Source organism: Enhydra lutris, unplaced genomic scaffold (genome assembly GCF_002288905.1).
Source record: "Enhydra lutris kenyoni isolate GAN:26980312 unplaced genomic scaffold, ASM228890v2 scaffoldscaffold45, whole genome shotgun sequence".
Taxonomy (NCBI): domain Eukaryota; kingdom Metazoa; phylum Chordata; class Mammalia; order Carnivora; family Mustelidae; genus Enhydra; species Enhydra lutris.
This window is the reverse complement of record NW_019154129.1, coordinates 8,668,288-8,684,134: the sequence shown is the minus strand read 5'-3', so window position 1 is coordinate 8,684,134 and position 15,847 is coordinate 8,668,288. Positions and strand designations below refer to the sequence as shown.

Sequence of the window (15,847 nt, the reverse complement as noted above, 5' to 3'; positions counted from 1 at the left end):
GGGGGCGTGGTCCTCGGGGGCGGGGCTGCCCGAGGCCCCGCCCCCACGAGTCCCCAGCCAATGGGGCGGCGGGCCGGACCGCCCGACGGCCTGGAAGCGCGCGCACGCGGCTGCGCCGGCGGGAGTTTTGGGTCTGAGCGCGGGACCGGGGAGGGCGCGGGACGCCGGGCGGGCCGGGCAGCGGTGGGGATGCCCGCCCGCGCAGCACGGCAGGTCGGAGAAGTCCCCTGAAGAGTGGAGGGCCTGTGCGGGTCCCGCCCTTAACCACCCGCTAAGGGTCCGGCCCGAAGCTGACCTTCGCTCCCGAATCCGGAAGGCCCCGGGCGCCTCCATCTTGACGGAGAGAAAGAGCTCCGGGAACGGCGAGAAGGAACGAAAAGAGAGGTAGAAGGGAGACAAGCCAAGAACTGAAGGGAATTAAAGAGGGGGAGGAAAAAAAAGCAAAAAAAAAAAAAAAAAAAAAAACCAAAGAAAACGAAAAGAGGGAAAGTTGTTGGTTTGTTCTCTCTCTCTCTCTCTCTCTCTCTCTCTTTTTTTTTTTTCTTAATTTGCACCCTCTTGTAGAGTCCTTGAGTCCCGCGTCTGTGCAGGTGAATGACAAGACTCTCGTGTTACAGGAGAGGACACTGAGGCACAGAGAAGCGATACCTCCCTGCCCCCACCTGGTCACAGCAAGTCGCAGCAAGAGGAGCCCCTAAAAGCAAGCCCAGTGCTGGACCGAGGCTCAGGTTGGTGGAAGGGGGGAGGAATCCCGGAGCTATCCTGGGACTCTGGGCCCTGCCGGAGCACCCGACTCTGCCTGCCTCTCAGTCTCTCCCTGTGGTGCGGTCCTTTCCTCCTCTGATTGCCTACAAAGAGACCACTGAGGACACAGCAAGAAGACAGCTGTCCACCAGCCCGGAGGACGGTCTTCCACCGGCAAGCAAATTGCTGGCACCCTGATCTCGGACTTCCCAGGCTCCAGACCTGTGAGATGTCCATGTTTGTTGCTTGGGCCACCCGGTCTGCGGTGTTTCGTTACAGCAGCAAGAACAGCCTTCCTGTTCCTGCTCAACTAACCACAGTCGCTGAGAATTTCACACCCAAGTTTGGTCCATTTCTGGGCTACAGTCATTCACGGGGTGTGCCGCCCATGCCAGACTCTGTGGGGTGCTGAGCGTCCAGGAGTTTAAAAAGTGCCCACCCAGTACCCGCCCAGGAGGAGTCACCTCCTGTTGAGACAGCAGGCCGGTGGATAAGGAGGGTGCCAGGTGGTGCCCTGGATAAGCCTCCGTGGTTCAGTGAGGGCCCTGCCCTAGGCGCTGTCAGACAAGACAGGTCCCAGGAAGAGTTCTCTCTCCCAATTGTCATGGCTTGAGCCTCCCGCGACCTGAGACATCAGCCCACCATTGTGGCCCCATCCCATGGCACTAGCCTAATGGCCCGACTTGAGCCAGCCACAGATGAGAACTGGCCTAACTTTTCTGCCCAATAAGGACCGATGATCTCTTCAGCCACCTGAGAAATATTTACTGCACCTGGACTCTGTTCCAAGCCTGGGACTAAACAAAACTCATGTGGGTTCTGTCCCCACCCCAGACGTTATAGAGGGGAGGCAGATCTTAAATCAGTAATCACAGTGGTATAAGATCCTGCTGTGCCCACAGCAGGGAGAGTTACCCAGGATGGGAAAGCCAGGAAAGGCTTCTCTGGAAAGTGCTAGTTGACCTGAGATCTTCTGGAAGATCAGTAATTAAGCAGATAAGGAAAGGGCACTCCTGAGAGAGGTTAGAGGAAATGCAAAGGTCCTGAGGCAGGAGAGTGGTGGGGCTAGGACTGGAGGAGAGGGAGTGTGAGGTACTGAGGTACAGTGGCCGGAGCCAGAGTGGGCCTTAAAGGTGCTGACAGCCAGGGAAGGGAAGGTCTAAGAGCAGGGATGAAGTGGAGAGTCCCCTACCTACCTGCCCCTTACCCTCCCACCCCTGGTCCCTTTCCGCCATGACTGGGGCCTCTTCCATCTCACCAGGAAGAACAGCCTCTTCCCATGACTTGTGCCCCCGCCTACCAGTATCAGTGCCCATCCTTGTTTCCTGTGTAGCGGCCAGAGTGAGCTTTCAAAAGCATAAACCAACCATTGCTAAAGAAAAAATTCTTATGACGCTAGTTAAGACAGTAAGACTTTATTCAGGACTGTCTTGAAGGTGCCGGGACCGCTGCTATGGGGCTTTGCTCCGTGGGAGGGAGAGGGAGCTCAGCTCCAAATATGGCAAGGAAAAGTGGAGATTTACGGCCAAAGAGCACAGTCAGTGAGCGGGAAATTGCTAGAAGGAAGTATGGGAGGGAAGGGGGGATTCTGGCTGAGCTGACCTAGCAGGATTCTCGCAGAAGACAGGCCAGGGCAGTCAGGCATCCCCTGGGAGGTGGCAGGGGATGAGGAATTTGGACAGATCCTGAGGGTAGGGAATTCTGGCTAAACCAGCTTGACAGGATTCTTGCCAAAACTGGACTCTACAAGGACAGGGTCAGAAGCTCAAGTTCAGGCCTAGTAGAGCTGAGGGCTCAGGGGGACAGAAGTAAGGTCTGGCCAGGGAGAGAATTTTTGTCACCATGTCCCTCCCCTTCTCAAAACCCTTCCATGACTCCCTATTTCTCTTTAAGCCAGACTGGTCTGCTGCAGCATTTTAGATGGACTTGACATAAGAAAATTCCAGTAAGGAGCCCGAGCAAGCTGGAGGGGTAGATCTGTGAGGTGGAAGAAGACGGGGCGTGGGGCCGCCGTGCCTGGGGTTGATACTACAGGTCTGTCGTCCTCAAGGACTGGATGTCTCTTCAGCAGGTCCCCTCTCTCGGCACCTCCATTTCTCATCTGTAAAATGGGGACAACTGCACCTCTCGATGAAAGTCCTGTTGCAGAAGGGAGAGCACCCATGGATGCTTAGGACACAGCTGGATACACTGTAAGCATTATTTGTTTTTTATTTGCTTTTTTAAACACTTCTTGCTTGAATCTAAGTGTCGCCCTAGTAATGACAGTCGCCGCCTGGTTCTGCTCCCTACAATGTGTCAGCCACACCACACGCCGTAATGTGTGTCACTTGAACTTCTTAAAGCCTTATTGCAACCCAGAATAATTGTCATCCCATTCTACGAATGGGGAACTGAGGCTCAGATCAGCAGTGCAGCTTACCCAAGGCCAAACAGCACTAACTGGGACAGGCTGAGATCTGAATGTCACCATGTGACACCCCAAGGTTCTCATTCCGCAGGCTGTTTAAGATGAAATTCCCTCCCCCTACCCAGGATATGTCACCCCACCCAATGTCTCAAGAGAGGGGTCTCCCTGGGCTGGAGCAGGGATGGGAGCTTGGGCTCTGGGAACACTTGCTTCTCCCTGCCTAGTGCTCCTTGTCTCTTTTGGGCCACTACTTTCTAGACAGTCACTTCCCTGTTCCTGGTCTGCCTCCAGCCACTGCCCCTCTGTGCAGCAGCCCCAAGCCATCTTATCAGGTCTCAGCATTCCCTGCCCAACCTCACGTCTCTCTGCTCACAGCACTGCAACCCCACCGGGACCTCAGGGCCTTTGCACGCACTCTTCCCTCAGTTGGAAACTCTTCGCCAATATCTTCCAAGACTGCCTCTTTCTGGGCATTACACCTCAAAAGAGGGGACTCTCTGCCCCACCTGGAACCAAATGTGGTACCCCCTAAAGTGTGAGCTCCCCAGGGCAGGTGCCTTATCTGCCTCCCCTAGTTTTGTTTGCCTGACACATAGTAGGTACCCAGTAAGTACCCACTGAAGAAATAGGGTCCACAGCAGGGTCACTGGATGCAGTGAAGTCTGTCAGGACGAGGGGCCTGACAGATGACTCGATTTTCCTTTCCATAAAATGGCAGCAGGAGAGTGTACAGTTGAGAAAGAGTTGCATGGGGGGGCCAGTGGAGGGGTCCTGCCCTCAGCCCTACTGCACCTGGGCTGACCCCCTCCAGGCAGCCCTCGAGGCTGGAAACTGCTCAGGACGAGGTCCAAGTCAGCTGACCATGCCTGCTGGCTGAAGGAGGAAAAACAGGAGCCCACCTACATTAACACAGCCCACCCCAGATGCAGGAACATACATACACACACACACACATACACATACCTCCACGTGCAAACCTCTGCACACAAACACCATGCAGATGAGCCCTGCCCCCCCACCAGACCCGTGTCTCAAGCAATACCAGCATCTCCCCACACTCACACGCAGATGGAAACACGCATAACCACACACCCCACCCTACAGCTCTTGGGGCCATTCCCCAGACCCCAAGAGCCTTCTCTGTCTAGAAGTTCCCCCTGTCCTCCTCCAGGCAGGCTTGGGGGCTCTGTCCCAGAGTTCTTAGGGCAGGGGATGGACGACAGCCACCCAGGAAAGCAGTAAGCCTGTCACCCTCACATCGAGGTGCCTGCTGTTCAATGAGAGGGCCCCCATGGGGACCCAGGGCAGGAGAAACCCTGCTTTCCTTCCCTGGTCCCAGTAGGCAGGGGGCTTGGTGCAGGGCGACTACAGCAGTGCACACCTCCTCACGTTCCTCCAGCCCCCCGCGCACCCCAAGCTGGGTGGAAGGGAAAGCAGACTGGGTGGTTGGCAGAGCTGGAAATTCAGCTCCGAGAGGTTAGGGGATGCCCCAGTTTGACCCAGCAAGTTCCCGCCCAGGGCTCCCGGCACCCCCGCAGACAGAGCAGACGGAAGGGAGGGCTCCGGGGAAAGTCCCATCCCACACCTGCCCAAGAATGATAGTTACAGCTCATTCCTCTGGATTCCTTTCTCCTCCCATCACTTCCTTGCCCAAGCTGGGCCCTTCTGGGAGTAGAGGAAGAGCAGGAAGCAGGGCGGGGGAGTTGCACTGCCTTTTTTTTTTTTTAAGCAGGCCCCCAGCTGCAGAGCCTTATTGCTCAAGAAGGTAGCACAGCCCAGAGAGGGTGAGTGAGGTGCCCAGGGTCACACAGCAGGAGAGGACCAGGGGGCTTCCCAGGACCCTCAGCTGCCAGCACTCTAGGCTCATTGCCATTCCTGCGATGGCCTGCCTCCTGCCCTGGCTTCTGTGGCTCTGCTTGTTATCGTCTTGCTTATTAACGTTACTAACTGCTAACGCCCAAGTTGCAAGCTTTCTACGTGCCAGGCACAGAGCTAGATTCTTCACGTAGATATCTTTCATCCATTATTCATGCAGCAAAGCTTGACAGCATCTGCTGTGTCCAGGGCACTGTGATAGGTACTGAAGAGACAGATGTGAACAAAATCAAGGAGGTCCCTGCTCTTACAGAGCTGACGTTGTAGGAGCAGCAGGTACCGATCAAGTAACCAAATCCATGAACCTGTTGCAGACAGAGCTCACCGGAAGAGCGTTTGGAGCAGGAACAGCAAGTGCAAATGCCCAGGGGCAGGATGGAATAGGACAGAATAGAAGCATGCTGAAGGGATCAGACAACAAGGTAAAACTGTCTCGTGAAATCTTCCTAACACTGTTGGCAGCGAGGATTATTATCAGACCCATTGTGCGGAGAGGTGACGATGCCGTCCCCGGGGCCACACACAGCCGCGAGTGACAGAGCCCACACTTTACATGCTTCCTCTGTGCTAGGCCTTATTTTGGGGGTGCAGAGGTAGAAAATGAACCAGCAAAAACCAGTCCTCCAGGAGCCCTGAGTCTGGTAGAGAGTTGATGCCTACAGAGAGGCCCCAGGGGGCCCAGCCAGGCATCCTGGCTCCCTTGTGACGAGGCCCTGTGTCTGGGTGCCAGGGACCGGGGTCTAAACCAGCTCCACTGCAGCCTGGCTGTGTGGCCTTCAGCTGGCCTCACGCCCTCTCTCCTTCCAACCTGGCCTGAGGGATTCAGGATAAGACAGGAGTCCTCAGCCCCAGGGCAGCCTTGGACGGCACTGGACAAGCCCTGAAGCAGGGTGATGGGAGCAGGGGGAAGGGACAGGATGGGGACATGCTCCCCACAGAGCCGGGAGGGAGGAGGCCAGGCTGACTTGTGCAGCCTGATGCTGCCCCCTGGTGGCCATCGCCACAGGGAGGCTGCTGAGAGCCCAGCCCATCAGCTCCCTCCTTCACTCGCTCTCAGAGGGTCCCGGTGCAGAGGCACAGCCTGGATCTCAGCCCTGTGTGAAGGGTTCCGCCGTCCCCAAAATCCCTCAGGAAGGAGACTGTCCCCAGCCCTGTCCCCCATCTTGCATGGCCTCAACCCTTTACAAAGACCCTGTTTCCTGGGGTAAGATATCCAACGGATTTTAAGCCAAATAAGGTGGGCTGGATGAGAGCAGCAACGGCTCGTTTGTTCCTTCCTTCACTCGGTCATTCGTACAGTCAAACTACATTAATCGAGCACCTTCTGCATGCTGGGTGCTGGGGGATGCAGCAACACACCAGTACGTACAGGGGTGTGCACAGGCTCCAGAGGACATGCCCCCCACCCTGCCACCGACCAGAAGAGATGACAATGAGCTGTCATCATGGGAGCGAAGGGGACTGGGCCCGTGGGCAGAAATGCCGGACCAGAGGTTGCAAGACTCGGGGATGTGGGCGTCACAGTTACTGGTAAGAGAGCAAGAGAGAGGGGCGCCTGGGTGGCTCAGTGGGTTAAATCCTCTGCCTTCGGCTCAGGGTCCTGGGATCGAGCCCCACATCGGGCTCTCTGCTCAGCGGGGAGCCTGCTTCCTCCTCTCTCTCTGCCTGCGTCTCTGCCAACTTGTGATCTCTGTCAAATAAATAAATAAAATCTTAAAAAAAAAAAAAAAAAGAGCAAGAGAGAGCAATCAGGGACAGCTGAGGAGGTGGGGCGGGAGTCAGGTCCCCACCAGAGAGGTGGTGCTCGTGATGACATCTTTGTGAGAGTTACGGGAGCGCTTCCTCGGGATGCTTTTTTCCCATCAGCTGAGAAAGGGCTGTAGTAGCACACAGATCTCTTGTGCTCATGGTGTGGGGGGCACCTTTAGGCCATGCACCCCTGCCTGTGTACCCGGACTCCCCCCGCCCCTTTGAAGATGGCACCTTTGCGCTTACCACACGTCACAGCTGGCACCCTGCGAGCAGCTGATACTTCGGAAGAAGGGGAAGATGTGCAGCCTGAGAGCGCAGTACCCAGTCTCTCCCTCCCGGTTCTCTGCTAGAGCAACCCAACCTCTGAAATAACCGTGGCCAGCAGATGGCGCTGTGGGAGCCAACCTCTAGAATAACCGTGGCCAGCAGGTGGCGCTACCTAGCCGCTGAAATAATCGTGGCCAGCGGGTGGCGCTGTAGGACCCAGCCTCTGGAATAACTGTGGCCAGCAGGTGGCGCTGTGGCCTCCCGGGAACACTTGTATTGCTGCCTGCACGTATGATACACATACAAAGCAGATGCTCACTGAGCGCTTACTACTCTCTATTTCTTCATACGGTAGATTGTAGCGACGGTCCCCATTCTCCCTCCTAATGCCAGTTGTCGTGTAGCTGCATTCCCGTCACAAAAGGGAGACGTGCACCGTTCTTTCTAGGAATGAAAGCTCCCCACAGCCACTAGGTTTGAATGCCCATAGTTCATGCAAACAGCAGAAACCCAGTGGTCTACTTCCGCCCCAGTTCCAGAGTCCTGCACAGGGAGATTGGGTTGACCTAACCTGGGTCAAGCTTCCACCAGATTCCATCAGCCTTGGCGGTAGAAGAGCAGATCGCTGCTGCCCCTTCGTGGGGTGGGCAGAGATCTCAGAGAGTGATCCTGTGGATCAAGTGTAATTTTGCCCATAAATTCTACAGCGCTGTGCTGCCTCATTTAAGTCCGTCTGCTCTGTAGTTTTGCCATCAAATTGACATACAAGTTGTATTTGTTTTTGTTTTCCTCTTTTAGAGTTTTTTCCCTTTAATTACTTTTTGCCCTCTCCCAATTTTACTGTTAAAAAAAAAAAAAAAGCAAGCATGCAGAAAAGTGGAAATGATGGTGAACACCCCCAGACCCACCACCTCGATTCTGCAGCTGTCACCGTTTTGCAGGGTTCATGTTTTCACAGAGGTATCCAAGAATCCATCAACCCTTCTTACCTTCCCATGACTTTAAAAGTGAGCTGCAGATGGCCGTACACTTTGCTCCTCAACACGTCAGCTCCCACAGGTCATTAACTAGAATTCAGTGTCCGTCTGCAGCTTTTGAAAACGTTTGTCAGGAAGGATACAGATCTCAGCATACCACTCCATGAGCTTTGACGAGCGTGTGCACCTGTGTAGTGCCAACCCCTGCCAAGACATGGGATGTCTCTACCAGCCCAGAGTTCCCTCAAGCCCTTTCTGTTACTGAGTCCACACGCTTGTTGGCAGGCACTGTTCTGATTGCTTCTGTGACGCGTGTCTTACCAGGACGTCCATCGAAATGGGACCATACAGTACGCACGCCTGCGGAAGGCTGCTTTCACACGATGCGTTTGCAGTTCGTTTATGTGGTTCTGTGAAGGATGCCTTCTCCTTGGTGAGTAGTCGTCCAGCCTGTGAATATCCCACAGTTTATCTGTTCTCTTGTTTATGAGCACCAGAGTGGTTTCCAGTTTTTTTTTTTAGAGGTGGGGAGGTGGAAGAGGCAAAGGGAGAAGGAGAGAGAGAATCTTAAGGCCCGACACGGGGCTTGATCTCATAACCGTGGGATCATGACTTGAGCTGAGTTGGACACTGAACTGACCGAGCCACCCAGGCGCCCGGTTTGAGGCTATCTTAAACTGCTAGGACTATCTTCTTAGGGACATGTCTCCCTTCTCCTGAGGAAACGCCTAGGCATGATATATCCGGGTCATAGGATAGGTTTAGGGTTAGGTTTGCAAGAGACTTCCAGACTGTGTATGCTCCCACTGGTGGCAAATGATGAGAATTTGGGGTGCCTTTTTACCTTTTTAATAATCCAGGGGTGCAAGCTCCAGGAGTTTGGATAAATGAGTACAGTTATGTAGTCACGACAGTCATCTTTGCATCATTTTATCAAGTTCTCTTGTGCCCTTTGCAGTCAACCTTCCACTCTCCAGCCCAGAAGCAACCTCTGTTTTGAGTTCCCTCCCTGGAGCTTAGCTTGGTCTGCGTTAGAACCCCAAACAAATAGAATCACCAGCTAATGTACTATGTGAGGTCAGGTTTTATTGTTGTTGTTTTGATTTCTTTGTTTTGTTTTGTTTTGTTTTGCTAAAAAAAATTTTTTTTTTTAAGATTTTATTTACTCATTTGAGAGAGAGAGAGAACATGAGAGGGGAGAAGGTCAGAAGGAGAAGCAGACTCCCCACAGAGCTGGGATCCTCATGCAGGACTCCATCCCGGGACTCAATCCTAGGACTCGGGATCGCAAGCTGAGCTGAAAGCAGTGGCCTAACCCACTGGGCCACCCAGGCTCCCGCTCAGAGTCATTTTTGACGCATACGCATCTTGCCAAGTAGATTGTAATTCCTTTCTTTTTTTTTTTCTTTTAAAGATTTTATTTATATATTTGACAGACAGAGATCACAAGTAGGCAGAGAGAGTGGGGGAGGCAGGCTCCTCGCCGAGCAGAGAGCCCGATGCAGGGCTTGATCCCAGGACCCCGGGATCATGATCCAAGCCGAAGGCAGAGGCTTAACCCACTGAGCCACCCAGGCGCCCCTGTAATTCTTTCTTCTGTTGAGCAGCATTCCCTGGTATCATATCCACCCATCTGCTCCCACATATCTGGGCTTCTGAATTCTGGCGATGAGGAAGACAGTTACTGTTTATCTTCTCGTGTGCGTCTTTCTCTGGACATGTGTCTTTCTCTCTCCTGGGCAGAAATCTTGGGAGCGGAATTGCTGGTCACAGGCGGGCTGTGTTTACCTTTGTAAGAAACTGCAGCCTTCCAAAGTGACGCGTCATTTCACACTCACGCCAGCAGCATATAAGGTTACCCATTGTCAACAATTAGGATTGTCCATTTTTAAAAATTTAACCAGGGGTCCCTACAGTTTTCACATTTCCCGGGTGGCTAGTGATGCCAGATGCCTTCTCGTGTCTACTATGCCACGCCTGTATTCTCTTTTGTGAAGTGTCTGCTTCGGTCTTTTAAAAAAAATTTTTTTTTTACATTTTATTTATTTATTTGAGAGTCAGAGAGCAGGAGCAGGGAGAGGGTCAGCGGGAAAAGCAGATTTCCCACCAAGCAGGGAGCCCGACGCTGGGCTCGATCCCAGGACTCTGGGATCACAACCTGAGCTGAAGGCAGACGCTTAACCAGTTGACTGAGCAACCTGGGTGCCCGTTTGGGTCTTCTGTCCACTTTTACATTGAATTTTTAAAATTGCTCAGTTGGAGTTCTTTTATATACTGGATACCTGTCCTGCTGCTACTTCCTGCCTGCGGCTACGCTTTTTTCCTTCCCCCACGGTGTCTTTTGAAGAGCAGGTGCTTTGATGAAGTCGTCTTTCAAGTTTTTCTTTTTTCTTTTTATGGCTTGTGCTTTGTGTCCCGTGGAAGAAATCTTGATATACAGCCGCGTTTGTTTGTTTTCCGTTGCTGTCCGTTGTTCGTTGTTGCTTTTTTCTTTTGTCCGTGCTTCCTTGTAAATTAGTAAAAGGAATGATGGGGTTCCAAAGTCAAACCTGCAAAGCCAGGCGTGGAGAGAACCTGCTCGCCCCCGCCCCCCGCTCCCTCAGCATCAGCCTTTAGTTTTTAAAACTCATTCTTTTGTCTTGGGCATTTTGTTTGTATTTACTTATCAATAGATATTGAGTTCCTGTGTAACAGGCGGTGAGGACCATCCTGGAAATATGTATATCCCTCCCCATTTCTTTACGTGCACATGCACAGTATATATGTAATTATTCTTACGTAGTTAGAGTGATATATAAAGTCTTGGTTTTTTAGCGATGTGTCCTGGAGAGACTACCCCATAGTCATTTATGAAATGTATTCTCTTTTCCCTCTCCTTCTCTCCTCTTTCCTTCCCTCCCTCCCTCCCTCCCTTCCTCCCCTCCTTCCTTTATTTTGGGTAGTTTCAGAGTAGCTGTGCATGGACATTCGGGTTATTTTGAGTCTTTTCTGCTGTCCCCACTAGCCCTGTGCCAATGTCACTTGATACTTTTGCTGGTCTTTGGGATGGACTTCTAGGAAGAGTGTTACTGGGTCCTATGGGAAGACCCATCTCCCCCCGAAACCACCATAACATTTGGTCCCCGTCATTTTGTGACAGAGTTTAGTGCCCGAGCACAGAGCCCTCCCTTCATGCCTTTGTTGGCACAAATCCTGGTCTTGTTCTCACTGGCCGTGACCCCTAGTTAAAGCTCCGAACCAGCTCTGGACACACAGGCTGCCTCCTGCAGTTGGGAGTGTGTCTTCTGGGCTCTTCCGGCCAATGATCATTTTGCGGTAATAATACCAGCCTGGCTTCATTCTCAGTGCCCGGTGTGTTTCATCTGATCTCCTCACCGTCCTGTACGGCAGCATCTAGCACCCCCTTTTACAGCTGAGGAAGCCAGGGGATGGGGGGTTGGGGAAGAGTTAGCATCTGGCCCAAACTCACACAGCTCCGCAGGTGAGGGAGGTGGTGGGGCTTGCATGGAGACACCACATCTGTGTGTGCAACGTGCCCACACGTGTGCTGTGCGCACGTGTGCATGTAGTTGTGTCCATAGGCCTCCCTACGTTTCTCGGTAACAGGACGCAAACGTCCACACTGCTGGCTGTTGGCACCCAGTGGGATGACCTCCTCAAAGCAGAATCACTAGCGCTTGTTGGATTCCTATGTTTAAGTCTCTGGATTGGTGGCCCCTGACCCTGCCTCTGCCCCCTGCACTCTGGGAACTCGGGGCTGGATTCGGCTGGGCCTCCAAGAAGGGCCGTGGGCCAGGGGAGAAGGACCGCCTCGGAAGGCTGCTCACCCCCCCACCCCCCGGCCCTGGGAGCCGCCCCGCCCTCGGCCACTGTGAGGGCGCACATCACAATGGCTGTTCCGCCCAAGCCAGGCGTGGCAGGGGGTGCCAGGGGGGCCCACACTCTTGGTCCGAGGACAACCAGGCATCATGGGGACTCGAGACAAGCGCTCGGCCGCTCAGAACCCGGAACCCGATGCTGCCCGGATACCTTTGCTAGAACACAGGACGCCTGGAGCACCAAAATGGAACGCTCCCCAAGGTGAGAGTCCCCCCACCCCCACCCCGGCTCCGGGTGACAGGCTGGCTTTGGGGCCCACAGGAAGCAGGAGAGGAAGCTCTGGGTCCTCTCGCTCAGCTGGGGGCTGAATCCTGGCCTCCTGCTGTCCCTCACCAACCTGGGGACCGTGTGACCCAACGTGGGACAAAGTGGGGTCTCCATCATCCCATGTCCTCTCTTAAAAGTGTTAAAAAGTCAAGGAAGAAGAAAAATAGTTCCCACATATCAGGTACAACCTGCCCCTGCTGTCCCCCGCCCACCCCCTTTGCCAGACAGCCCAGATTGGCAGGGGTGGCCGGTTCAGAGGTCCTGGCCCTGCTGATGAGATCTTGGCCAAGTCACTCAATCTCTTTGGATCCATTTTCTATCTGGAAAATGGGAGACAGGATTAGTTGGTGCAGGGCTGGCAGCTGCTCACTCCCTGTGAGGCCAGGTAACTGGTTACTTCCTCCCTGGCCTTTGCTTTCCTCATCTATAAAATGGGTACAAAACCCAGCAGGTGGGGCTGCTGGGGGTACCTGTCCCCGGGAGTCTAGTCTGTGTGGCGGAAGTGAGGAGGGGCTTCCTGTGCTCCGGCTGTGGCCACTGTGGGGGGATCCCGGCTGCCCCCTTCAAGCTGCGAGGCCCCTCCCCTGGGAGAGGCAGGTCTCCATGTGACGGGTCGGTGTGCTTCCCCATAGACACACGTGGACCCCCCCACCCGTCGACCACACGGTCATGATGATGGGGTTCCCGTCTTCCCCCCTCCCCGACCACACTCTGGGTTTCGGGATCCCAGAATTCTGTGTCCAGACAGCCTTGCCCCTGCCTCGGGGACCGGCCACAGGCTGGGAGCTGGGGGCCAGGTTGGCAGCCACATGGGATGCAAGGCCCCTTGTGGGGCAGGAGGGAACGGGGCTGGGAGCAGTGTGGGCAGGTGTAGGGTCCTAGGCGCAGGAGGTGAAACATTGCCCCCCTTGGAGCTGTCCCGTCCAGAGGCATGTGCTCTGGAGATGGGTGTGCTCAACTTTCATACCTGCGGGGGGACCTCAGGCAAGTTACTTAACCTCTCTGAGCCTGGCCTCCCCACCTGCAAAACTGCAGTGATAGCACACGGCAAGTCAATGGAGTGAGGTACGTGAGAAGGGTAAGCTGAGTTGGGCACAGAACAAATGCTCAAGATTTTTTTTTTTTTTAATATTCTATTTTATTTGACAGAGCAGCAGGGAGAGGAAGCAGGCGCTCTGCTGAGCAGGGAGCCCGACCTGGGGCTCGATGGACCCTGGGATCACGACCTGACCCGCAGGCAGACGCTTAACCAACTGAGCCTTTTTTTTTTTTTTTTTTTTTTTTTTTTGAAGAGATTATGGGCCCGGTGCTGTCCGTATCCTCGGCTTCTTGGCCGTGCCTCCAGGAAGCTCTTACATCCTAGGACCTGAGGACACACGTGGAGCCAGGAACGTCTGGGTTCAAACCGCGGCTGCTCCATCTGTGCCATACGGCCACGGGTGTTCATTCCTCCAGGCCTCAGCTTGCCCTCCTGTAAAGTGGGCGGTGCCCTCGGGCCGGCCACGTTGTCCGCTTGGCGCGTGGCGTGCAGCAAGCCCTGGGATCTGAGGGTGGGTTTCCTCCTCTCTCTCAAAGAGCCGCCGCCGCCGCCCCGACCGCCACCACCGCCCCGGCCGCCCCCCCCTCCGCCTCCAGGGACTCACGTTCTTCCCCCGATGTACGTGCAAGGCGCCCAGGGGATTCAGCCAGGTGAGTGCCTTTACCCCGTCCCCCTCACGTTCCTGGGCTCAGACTCAGACCACCCTGACCACTTGCCGAGACTCTGCCCCACCAGCACCTCCTCTCCGATGGGAAATCGGGGGGTGGCGGGGGCTGGTCCACGGTGGGCACTCAGGAAGGGCTCTGGGAGTGCAATCTTGGTGAGAGCCCCCCCACCAACCGGAGCAGGCAGCCCCCACCCCCCCAGGTTCACGAGTGTGAACTTCAGAGGTCTCCAAGGGTAGAGCGCTGCGGGGCTGGGCTGTGCGTTCCCCGCGGACAGGATGGAGAAGACCCCCTCAGAGCCAGAGACCACTAGGGACGCGCGTACCAGCCACACGGTTCTTCTTGTAGCTCCCTGCCCCGCCAGGGATCTCGTCTGCCGAGATTCTGGAGCTCCAAGTCCCCGCTCCCCCTCCCCTCCAGCCCCAGAGGCCACACGCTGCAAACGGCTGTCCAGCCCCGACCCCGAGTCCGTGGGCAGAACACTAAAGCTCACCGGGACTGTTCCCTTAACTCAGCCACCACCAGAGCCCTTTCCCCACACACCCAAGACTGTAGAAATGGCCGTGGTGTTTAAATAGCCAGACCCATTTTTTTGCCCCACTGTGCAGATGCAAGAGGACACGTGAACGCCAACAGGTTCTCGGTTTTGCCTTCCCGCCGCACTTCGCCGAGGGGTTGGAGCTTTCTATCTAGGACAGGGATTCCCGAGCCACTCTAGCTGTCACGGACACCCCGGAAAGGGGACGGTGCGGCGTGCTGTCCGGGGGGGCTTGCTGACTTGTAGGGGCTGGATTTAAACCCAGAAATGCTCCCAGATTCCCTGGGTGCCCCGATGGAGGCAGGCCCCTGGGTCCCAAAGGCTGGTGACAAGTGGGTGGCGGGACAGGGGGCTGTGAGACAAAGCCAGAGCCCATACAGGGGGCCTTGGGCGCTCGGGGGAGCACGGAAAACCCGCAGGAGGGCCCAGCCGGCGGGACACTAGAGAGGGTGAGGCGACAGCCAGGGTCTGAGCCGCCTCCCCTGTCCCCAGCAGTGTTCACCAGCTTGCCTAGGCTGGGGACTGCCACTCCCATACGGTCCATCTGTCAGTACTGCGGGAACTACATCATCACGGTGACCACCCCGGTCCCAGGGGTCCTCACCTGGATGTTGTGTACCGGCCTCTTCATCTTCGGGTGAGTGCCCCCCCGCCTCCGCAGGGCATCGGGCATGTAGGGTTTGCGGGGGGGGCGGGGGGGAGGCAGCCACGGGGCATGGGCGGGCAGGGTCCCCAGCAACCCTGGGGGTGATGGGGCAGGAGCAAGGCCAGCGGGGACCCCTGGGGAGAACCGCAGGGCTGCCCCCTCCCCGGGGGGGACCCCTGCCTACACCCCACTGCTGCTGTCGCTGCAGGTGCTTCCTGGGCTGCTGCTTCCTCCCCTTCTGTGTGGACAGCTTGATGGACGTGAAGCACACGTGTCCCGTGTGCCGGCAGGAGCTCTTCCGCTACCATCGCCTGTGAACACGCACAAAATAAATGTCCACTGCGTGCCCTTCGTGTGTGTGTCCTGCTGGGGTCCCTCCCGCCCCGGGGGGCTCGCACAGAGAGCTCAGCTGGTGCTCAGGTAGCCACGGGGAGGGAGGTCACCCCCCCCCAGACTCCCCAGTACCGATCTGACCCCTTAGAAACTGCCGTGCACGTGGCGACTCCTTTCCCAGCCCCTTCCCGTCAGGTCAAGCTTCGGCATCTCCGAGAACGTCTCTGCACCTCCGGCTGAGGGTGGGGGGTGTGTCTGTATGCCTAGGACAGGGGCGGGATTCCCTCTGGTGACACGGGGGCTGCAGGGGCTGGGGTGGGGCTGGGGAGAGCCTAGAGGGAAATCTGGGACACGACAAAGGGAGGGCTTTTGCTTTTCATGATTTTAGTTTAGTTGATCTCTATAGCTGATGTGGAGCTTGAGCTCACAACGCCGAGAGCCCGCTCCTCGGCCTG

General features: G+C 55.6%; 1 protein-coding gene across 4 annotated transcripts; it reads left to right on the top strand.

Annotated features, from left to right (window-relative positions):
* Window positions 1-111: 111 nt before the first annotated feature.
* On the top strand, window positions 112-15,407 carry LOC111156167 (lipopolysaccharide-induced tumor necrosis factor-alpha factor homolog). 4 transcript variants are annotated; one of them, XM_022516872.1, is made up of 9 exons: window positions 112-384; window positions 565-728; window positions 2,813-2,936; window positions 5,344-5,451; window positions 8,350-8,458; window positions 11,937-12,105; window positions 13,747-13,860; window positions 14,909-15,050; window positions 15,268-15,407. In XM_022516872.1, the coding sequence occupies exons 5-9, from the start codon at window positions 8,363-8,365 to the stop codon at window positions 15,374-15,376; spliced, it is 630 nt and encodes a 209-aa protein (XP_022372580.1). In that variant the 5' UTR covers window positions 112-384; window positions 565-728; window positions 2,813-2,936; window positions 5,344-5,451; window positions 8,350-8,362; the 3' UTR covers window positions 15,377-15,407. The 4 variants fall into 4 exon arrangements, with proteins under 4 accessions (XP_022372580.1, XP_022372579.1, XP_022372581.1 ...); XM_022516871.1 differs by having other exon boundaries at window positions 14,906-15,050; XM_022516873.1 differs by lacking the exons at window positions 112-384; window positions 565-728; window positions 2,813-2,936; window positions 5,344-5,451 and having other exon boundaries at window positions 8,395-8,458; window positions 10,968-12,105; window positions 14,906-15,050.
* The last annotated feature ends 440 nt before the right edge of the window (window positions 15,408-15,847 follow it).

Bases quoted from the DNA above. Each gene is read 5' to 3' on its own strand.
- LOC111156167 (XM_022516871.1), top strand. From the start codon at position 8,363: ATGGGACCATACAGTACGCACGCCTGCGGAAGGCTGCTTTCACACGAT. The intron at 12,106-13,746 runs GTGAGAGTCCCC...TCTCTCTCAAAG, and splicing joins AAAATGGAACGCTCCCCAAG to AGCCGCCGCCGCCGCCCCGA. The intron at 13,861-14,905 runs GTGAGTGCCTTT...CCCTGTCCCCAG, and splicing joins CGCCCAGGGGATTCAGCCAG to CAGTGTTCACCAGCTTGCCT.